Source organism: Monopterus albus, unplaced genomic scaffold (assembly GCF_001952655.1).
Source record: "Monopterus albus unplaced genomic scaffold, M_albus_1.0 scaffold69.1, whole genome shotgun sequence".
Classification (NCBI taxonomy): Eukaryota; Metazoa; Chordata; class Actinopteri; order Synbranchiformes; family Synbranchidae; genus Monopterus; species Monopterus albus.
The window spans coordinates 2978828-2987413 of NW_018127949.1; the positions used below are offsets into that span (position 1 = coordinate 2978828).

At 41.4% G+C, this 8586-nt stretch overlaps 3 protein-coding genes across 3 annotated transcripts in view; 2 read left to right on the forward strand and 1 right to left on the reverse strand.

Moving 5' to 3' along the window:
* Nucleotides 1-523: 523 nt before the first annotated feature.
* Nucleotides 524-2182, forward strand: ddit4 (DNA-damage-inducible transcript 4). Its single transcript, XM_020605236.1, has 3 exons — nucleotides 524-663; nucleotides 853-1085; nucleotides 1187-2182. The coding sequence occupies exons 2-3, from the start codon at nucleotides 902-904 to the stop codon at nucleotides 1684-1686; spliced, it is 684 nt and encodes a 227-aa protein (XP_020460892.1). The 5' UTR covers nucleotides 524-663; nucleotides 853-901; the 3' UTR covers nucleotides 1687-2182.
* dnajb12b (DnaJ heat shock protein family (Hsp40) member B12b) lies at nucleotides 1886-7207 on the reverse strand. Its single transcript, XM_020605234.1, has 9 exons — nucleotides 6611-7207; nucleotides 5709-5886; nucleotides 5483-5628; nucleotides 5159-5332; nucleotides 4978-5048; nucleotides 4677-4786; nucleotides 4056-4228; nucleotides 3773-3913; nucleotides 1886-3655 (listed from the first exon to the last, which is right to left on the reverse strand). The coding sequence occupies exons 1-8, from the start codon at nucleotides 6741-6743 to the stop codon at nucleotides 3792-3794; spliced, it is 1107 nt and encodes a 368-aa protein (XP_020460890.1). The 5' UTR covers nucleotides 6744-7207; the 3' UTR covers nucleotides 1886-3655; nucleotides 3773-3791.
* A 639-nt stretch (nucleotides 7208-7846) lies between these two features.
* The window catches only part of scd (stearoyl-CoA desaturase (delta-9-desaturase)), a 4548-nt gene continuing 3808 nt past the window's right edge, over nucleotides 7847-8586 (forward strand). The window contains exons 1-2 of the mRNA XM_020605235.1: nucleotides 7847-8051; nucleotides 8306-8560. Coding sequence (XP_020460891.1) covers nucleotides 8329-8560 — 232 coding nt within the window. The 5' untranslated portion in view covers nucleotides 7847-8051; nucleotides 8306-8328. The remainder of the gene's footprint in view (nucleotides 8052-8305; nucleotides 8561-8586) is intronic.

Here is an 8586-nt window from a genome sequence, read left to right on the forward strand (position 1 = left end):
ATATATATATATAAGATGCGTTTGCACATCTGCATGGATCTAAAACACTTTTATTAGTATCATCTATCTAGTGTTTTGTGCAGCCAATTGTGTGTTGTCTGCATCTCTGTGTTGCAAATGACAAATTCTGATGTAATGGTTCAGTAAAACAGGTGACGTAATGTACAGTGCAGTACTGAATCAAATGAGCTTAGCCTGCACAGACCTATTTCACTGCTGCCAGTACTCTGGATGCACATACAATAGAGCCATATATTTATGCTTATGGCGGATATTAAACAAAGAAAAATAAACTGTTGCAAGCCCAGGCACGTCCCTGTACATTTCCATAACACGAGCCATTGCTATTCTGCTATTCACCACATCAACACCCCTCCTCCTCCCCTTGTTTGTCTTTCTTCGTTGCTGCCGCTGCTGGCATGTTACCAGGCGAGATACAGCTCAGATGGCGTGCCTCTCTTTATGATTGGCTGGTTGGAGAACGCTGGGCGTGGCCTAGCACACCCTATATAAACATTGTTGCAGGACAGATCACAGCGTACCAGCTGGCGAGAGTAGGGAGGTAGGGGACGGCAGTTTCTAGATAGTTGTTTTTGCTGACAATAACAGCTACTTTCAATACGGATAAACAGATTCTACCTGCGCCCTTGTGAAAAAAAAAATGTAAGTACTATGTTTCAGTTGCTAAACTTATTAGCTTTTTTGCTAATTTGAGCAGATAAACAGCTGCTAAACAAAGATGTTCTTTTAAACCTGTTCTATTCCTACATTCCTAAATAGGTTTTGAATTTGCGTTACAGTGTGTCATTTATCCGGAGATTGAGTACTTATCTGATGTTTTTGTTATCTCAGTTGACTGGAGAGCCACCTGATACTGTTAAACACTGCAAAGAGGACAAAGATGCCTGCTCTCTCTGCACACACTGATTTCGGTAGCTCACCCCCTTCACCAGTGGACAGCAGTGCCAGGAGGCTGTCCTGGAGCAAACTGGTACAAAGATTGACAGATTTCAGCACATCTGCCAACAGCAGCAGCATTGACTCCGGGTCCAACAATGGCAGCAGGAGTGATCTCTCAGATTCAGGTAAGCAATGCTGCAAACATGCCTAACCCTTGGTTATAGATGAACCTGATTCTCCTCTTAATGCATGGTTCAAGTTCTCACCCATTGTGTTTTATCAATAGGGTCAGATGTCTCCACTGATCTGTCTCCATATAATGAAGACCTGTTCTACGATCCAATGGAGGAGACAATATTGAAAGAAGTAGTGGACCTTATTGCACGAAGCCTAAGAGAAGCCAAAGACTCAGATTGCGCCTTACGATGTACCAAACTGCTCATCCCCGAGAAACTTCTGGAACATATTGGGCAAGAGCTCCTTCACCTGGCAGCTAGTGAGCCCTGCGGTTTGAGAGGGGCTCTCATTGACCTTTGTGTGGAGCAAGGGTCCACCTGTGAAAGCATGGGACAGCTATCTGTGGACCCCTACCTTGTCCCCACCTTTCAGCTGACTCTGGTATTGCGGCTAGAGTCGAGTGGGCTCTGGCCTAAAATCCAAGGACTATTTAGCACAAAGTCTCCTTCCACTCCAGTAGTGAGACAAGCTATTAAACTTAGCACTGGTTTCCGTGTAATAAAGAAGAAACTGTATTGTTCTGAAGAACTGCTCATTGAGGAATGTTGAAAAATTCAAGGGGGCATCAATGTTTTATTATCTGCATTTTTAAAATGTCTAGTTAAGCTCACAGAAGGGCCTTATTACTTTACAAGTATATGATGCCTTTTGAAATGTAAGGATGGACTCATGATGTAGCCCATTATTCCTACTGTAAGGGAGTTTATGGTACCTGGAACAAGTGTTTAGCGCTGGCTCCTCATTGTTCTTCAGATTTCAGAGTACATTTTCAAATTGTGACATGTAACCATCACATTATATCTGGTAAATAGGTGTTTTGCAAGTATTAAAAATGCATACCTCCAGTTCCTATTGAACCATACAGTGGCAGCTACCTATATGGTTATATCCACTGAAGACCATACATGGCCGTTAATTTAACTGTAAACAAAGCAGACCATTAAGGACCACAGTGACTGCTGGAAGTCAAGAGCAGAATAGCTGCAACTTGAGCCTGTGTGCGCATATAACCTGTCCTGTTTTCCACTTTATTTGACATTCAAATACACATAACATTGCACTGTTTTTGTACTTTAATGATTGCAATAAATTATTTTTTTTAAACAACTGCCTTTTCTACCATCTTATTTCACAAAACCTGTCACATTGAAATAATCTATAGCTAGTGTGCATCCAAGTTCAGGTTTCCTATTGAAATTTGAGAAAATAAGTTTGTTATTATATACAGAAATGTATAATGATTTTTGACAAACTATTCCAATGCTAAGATTTCTGTTGCAATGAGGAATATACTATATTGTCATATAGATGGGCTGGCAGGCACAGCGTGTGTAACGGTGGCGAAAAATGTGTGAATCTGCACGTTAATAGCAGGAAGCAGATGTGCAAAGCCTGCAACACCAGCTGAGTACATTTGCTGTGAATGAATGTGACGCAGGAGTTCCTGCCAAACACATTCTGCACGTCTCACAAAAAGTGAACATGCGCACAGCCATGTTTCCAGTTCCTGGTGTCAGCTAGCCAGCCAGCAGGGCTTTTATGAGCCAGATGTGCTGACTAAGCATTTGTCTCCACATTTCTGTGCTTGTTCTTCTCAGAGGGATGAATCACACATTTAACATTCATATTTATTTTCATCTGGGAGTAAAAATCTGGTGGGAAAAAGTGAACCAGCTCTGTATAAGTTTCTTAGTCTGATAATACATTTTAAATAAATACAAACAATAAAGTGCATACTATAAACTTAAAAATTGTGACAAATTCCTTTATCCAACAGATGATGTTCATCAGAGACATTACTCTCCAAAACCAGAATCTGTTAAAGTAGGTAGGCACATCGCTCATTCTCTTGGCATGTACTGTGAAGTGCCATCATGTTATCCTATAAAATGCCATCCTTAATACAATTAACAGAGGCAAAATGTAAAGGGACATTTACTAATTGCTATCTCGCACACACATGGCAGAAGAAGAAGAAGAAGAAGACTACTCTCAGGTGTTCAAGTGTCAAACCTTAGACATGAATGTATATTCATCAGAGGTTTCATATTTTTCCTGCATAGTTTAAGAATATGCTTTGAAGTCAAATCAGCAAATTCCCCTCAAACACCTCTACTGATTTGACTGCATAAAATTAAAAAGGAAGCATTTACTGTTTTATCTAATCAACTGCTACATAAATAACATCTTAACAACTAAATCTTATCAAACTAGGTTCTGGTTTCAGACTGAGGCTGATCTCTGCCAGCTTCATGGTTTCCACTCAAAACTGGGGTTTGGATATGTTCCAAACCTATATCTTGTCATTAGGACAAGCTATTTAAAACCATTTTTCCATTTTAAAACATTAGCCCATTAATTTTACATACTAAAGGTCATAGCAACCAGTTTGTGTTGTCACTTTGATGCAGACTGGTGCTGGTTTGTTTGTGTTGCTTGTGGAGTCACCTTCAGTCTCCAGACTGTGAAAGCTCGTCTATTTACAGCAAATGATCCCTTATGTTGTTGAATCTGGAAACTTGGAGACAGAAAACAAAATCAAGAAAATATTGACTTAATGAAAGGAACATGCAGAAAGTCAAAATGCAAAGTGTGTTTATGAAATGAGAACAATGACTTGGTCTGGGGAACTTACTTTAATTATGAAAGCAGCCTCAAGCATGTAATGAAGCTGTGATCTCAGACAGCTTGGCGCAGCTTGGTGTGCGAGCCTTCTGTGCTCTTTGGTACAGATCAGTGTCTCCAAAATAGCGAGCTCTGTATAGCATGCCTTCCTCTGCAGATAACAACAAACACAATTCATGAAAAATACGGGAGGAGTAATAATAATCAGGATATGTAATGTCATTTTCCCACAACCAATGGTCAATATTGTTAAATAAACACAGAAGCAGAATGTGTTTCTCTGGCAAACACACTTTGCTGTTTCTCCTTCCAGCAATTGTTGCGAAGGTTGGAAATGTAGTCATCCTCCACCGTCCTCTCCAAGTTCTTCAGATTCACTCCAGTGAACTCTTTGGAGAACTGCTCCCCCACATAGTATGGCACTTTCAGGTTCTCAGTCAGCCTCTTCTGTGTATAACCTCCTGACCTGCATGAAAATAGGACAAAGTGTGGGAGAGATATCATATGATCGAGCACAGCACAGGACGACAGATCTGGCACCATCTGTCTTTGATAAAATGACTCCTAGCTGATAATGCCTCACAGACAGGCCAGAAACTACAGAAGTGTATCTGAAACACAAAGGCAAACAGCATGTTGAGAGGCCAGATACAAACGGAGTCAGCAGTCCTTGCAAACACAGAAGGGATCTGTGATTATTTGGATCTAACTGAGGTAGCATCAACCACAGTCACCATTCTACACTCAACTGTGCATTAAAATATATAAAATATAACAATTAATAAACATGGAATAAACACGGTTGGGATTATGCTGAATTTTACAAAACATGAAGATAATCTTTTGTCTAAACAATAAATTGGATTATTTAACTTCCTTATTAAGCACGCATTCAGAACAAGGATCACACTCACGGCCTGAAGCTGAGGCTGTAGGGGGGGCTGCTGACCATTATCTGGCTGAGAGCTGACACAATAACCAGGATGAGGATGGGCATGACCTGCACAAACACAGCAAGACCGCCCTGCAAAAGAACATATTGCAAACAAATTCACCCCTCTCTTTCTAAGACACTTGAATATCGCTTAATGCATTTCAAATGATAACATTTTAGATGGTTAAATGTCTCCCCCTACTGTTTAATATGACAACATACAGTACATCATTTTCAAACCTGCACTCTTGCAGTAGCTCTAATAACAGCCTGAAACTTACATCTCGTTGTCGCTCTCTTCTCTCTCGCCTTTGGTAACGCATCCTGCCATTAGCGTACACATTACCATCACCTAGATGAATGTAGCACGTGTTAATAGAGAGATTATACAGCAACTAGAATTACAGTGAAAATATTGTATCTCACAAGCTTGGCATGAAAACACAAAACAGTGACACTAACTTGCTGGGTAACCTCCTCCAAAGAACATGTTAAATAGGTCTTCAGGTGAAATATCTGGCTCAAAGTTTCTGTTATCTGGACCGTGTCTTGAAGGGTGTTTTTTCTCTTCTCCACATTGATCATACTCCCTTCTTTTGGCATTGTTGCTGAGAACAGCATACGCGTTGCCAATAGCTGTCGGAAATGATAAATTATGGCGTAAAGACAGGCTTGAGCATCACAAAGAAGGGCTTAAAAAAGACTCCTTTATTAAAAGTCTAAATGGGCTCTCTGCTTTCCGCATGACACAAACCTCAGTGTTGAATGAAATTTCATGCAGGTTACCTTTAAATGCCTCTGTTGCACCTGGAGCATGATTCTTGTCTGGATGGAATTTCAAAGCAAGTTTTCTATATGATCTTTTGAGTTCGTCCTCAGAGACATCTTTCTGGACTCCAAGAATTTCATAGAAGTCTTTACATTGTTTTATTCTGTGTAGAGAACACATGTTACTTAATGTCAGTGTCCTTCTCACGACACTGGATTTCCGTGCTAATGTGAACGCATGTACCTCCTCACAGCTTCCAGCTGATCTGCCGTATAGGGTTTTGAGGTGTCCGAGGGCTTTTCTTCAGGCCTGGTGTCCTCACTGGTGGTCTGTCGCTGTCGAGGGACTGTGCCCCCACCAACGTCTGCATGGGCTCCTTGTCTAGGCATAAATCCATTCTTTGCTATTAGGTCCAGCAGTACTAGAAGGCACAGAATACCAGTGTTTAATATTTAACGATATTCAGGTGCAGCAACAGGTGGAAAGTACTGTAGACAAGACCACTGCTCTGTAAAACATTGCACTTGTATTCCCTGTATTAAAAGATGATATAATAAGGATCCTCACATCAGCAGATAATGTAACACAAGTCCATCAATTACAGAAAGGGATTGTTGAATGGAGTGCAAGATTATTACAACTGTCACATAAGAGCTTAAACTCAGTATTGTCAGAGGAGAAACTATGGTAGCCTTTAGAAATCTCTGATTATCTTGTATTACTGTTTTCTCTTTTTGTGGCACTTTTTAATTTGGATTTTATGACCAATGGAAGCGAACTGAATTTAGACAGGTGTTCCAAGTTAACCCACAGGACTCAGAGATATTCATAAAACTCAAATAAAATGCCATTTCATATCCAGATTCCTAAATACCACAATATGTTTATGCGATGTCATTGTAAAGATGACTGCTGCAGATTTTTTACAGCCAGAAATGTTTTGCTCAGGTACAATAGTAAAGCTTTGAACCAACAGTATCATAATGCTTCCCTAACAGCTAGCTATTGTGCTATCGAAGGCCCCAGATACATGCCCCGCAGAGCTCATCCGCGATGCAGGTGATGCTGCATGTGATGATGCTGCATAACGTTAAAGCTCCTTAGCTAAAGCGCCCCTTTACTTCAGCACGGCCATATAAACTCACCCTTGGCTTTCTCTGTCGGGAAGAGTCTCTGTGCCTTCTCCAGGAACCTTTTTGCCTTCTCCGGCTGGTCGTTGGTTAATGCCACAGTTGCAATATCAATGCAGCGCTCCGCTTCTTCCCTGTTTACTTCCATTGCAGCGAAGCAGCGGCTAACTGGACCAGAAGTAAATAAATGCGCCTGTTGATGACGTCATGGGGAAACTGCAAAGAGAAAGAGTATCAGATGGTGACATAAATTTGTCAGTGTGTGACAGTTTTTCTTTGGTATCAATAGATTTTGGACATAGTTTAGCGCTGCTTGACCGATACGAAGATGGTGTCGGTCTCCTGTGTTACTTAATTTCTCCTCTAGATGGCGACAAATTGTTTTCAAATGTAGGTCACGCAAATGAAAATCCGTGGATGTGTTAATCATCTTTCATTTGTCTGCAACCGTGCCCTCAGTTCAACACCAGCTCAGGTCATGGACGGAAAACAATAGGTGTCTGGGCACACACACGTAACCCACCTCTCCTACATTGTAACTGAGTAATCATTTATGTAATTCTTTTAAGCAAAAATGTTAAAAACTCACTTATTACAGTTTCTCCACCCTGAATGTCTGCTAGAAATAACCCACCAACTTAAAATTACATTTTTACACAAGCTCCCTCTTCAAGACCACGAGGATGGAGGACCCATCAGAGCTGATACAGTAGGCTACTTCAGTGGTGCAAATGTCTGACCAATTTGCAATTGAACACATTTTATGGCGTAAATAAAATGGCATGAGCCAGGATTTGGGGGCCCTTGGTTGGGGTGGCTGGGCATTTGCCGTTTGACATGGTTGGTAATCCATCCTTGCCAACAACTCTGTAGTCGTCAAAAGTGACTTACGGACCCAAATATACAGTACTGTAATATTTTACTGGCTATAATATTACTTTAAGGTTTATAAGCTATCATATACAAACCATCTGATGTTTATTTTATAACATTGTGGAGGGAGGCAGGGACGACGACGTGACAGAGCAAGCATCCCTACTCTTTCTCTGTGTGAGTCGATGTGGGTTTAGGTGACTTGTCTCTTCATCGTTAAATTTTGCATCTCTCCGCTCTATCGTGCTGCTGCGGACTCAAAACGTGGAGTGACGTACAGTACGAGCTCCGTTAATTCGATACACGTCTAGACAGTAGCAGCTGTTCTTCGGGGGAGGTAAATATACATCTGGTAGCGGAATGAATAAAAGGTGAACAGCAGACAATGAGGCAGCCAATCAGAGCCCGAGCTCGAGGCGGCATCCCGAGCGCTGATTGGCCAATCGCTACCTCCAGCTCCAAGCCTCATTGATGCGTTTTCTGCGGAGCTGTCTGTCAGTCTCCCATGTAGTTTTGGGATAAACAGAGCAACCTTATCTCCGAGCAACAGGAATATCATTCTTGCGTATTTTCCTCTTCTTTGGTGAGTTGTTTAATTATCTTTTATATATATTATACAAATGTAACATCAGCATTATGCGAGTGTCGTGTGTCAGATGTGCGCATCACCGTTATTACCATCCAGCTTTAAACAAGTAGCATTCAGGTTTAGCTAAACGGCACAAATATAACGTGAGTTGACATATTCACTGTGTGAGCAGGGCGTGTTAGCCTCCATGATGTTAGCGCATCAAAAAAACATCGAGCTGACCGGTTTCACTCATTCTTGCCGTTTAGAGCATCACCGAACCGCAGCCAGGATGACGGAGGCGGAGGCGTTGGAGAAGAGACAGCACAAGTCCGAGAACGGCAACGCAGTTGCAGAGGCTCCCAGAGATGATGATTTTGACCACACATATAAAGAGAACGAGGGCCCCAAACCTCCCGTTATCATCGTATGGAAAAATGTTATAATGATGGGTCTGTTGCATATAGGTGCACTGTACGGAGTGCTCCTCATCCCTTCAGCATCTTTTTTGACCTTGCTTTGGTGTAAGTAAAAAAAAAAAAAAAAAAAA

Coding starts and splice junctions, on each gene's coding strand:
- ddit4 (XM_020605236.1), top strand. CDS start 902: ATGCCTGCTCTCTCTGCACACACTGATTTCGGTAGCTCACCCCCTTCA. Junction 1,086..1,186: donor GAGTGATCTCTCAGATTCAG/GTAAGCAATGCT, acceptor TTTTATCAATAG/GGTCAGATGTCTCCACTGAT.
- dnajb12b (XM_020605234.1), bottom strand. CDS start 6,743: ATGGAAGTAAACAGGGAAGAAGCGGAGCGCTGCATTGATATTGCAACT. Junction 5,333..5,482: donor TGCAACAGAGGCATTTAAAG/GTAACCTGCATG, acceptor CATTTCCGACAG/CTATTGGCAACGCGTATGCT. Junction 4,787..4,977: donor GAAGAGAGCGACAACGAGAT/GTAAGTTTCAGG, acceptor GTTCTTTTGCAG/GGCGGTCTTGCTGTGTTTGT.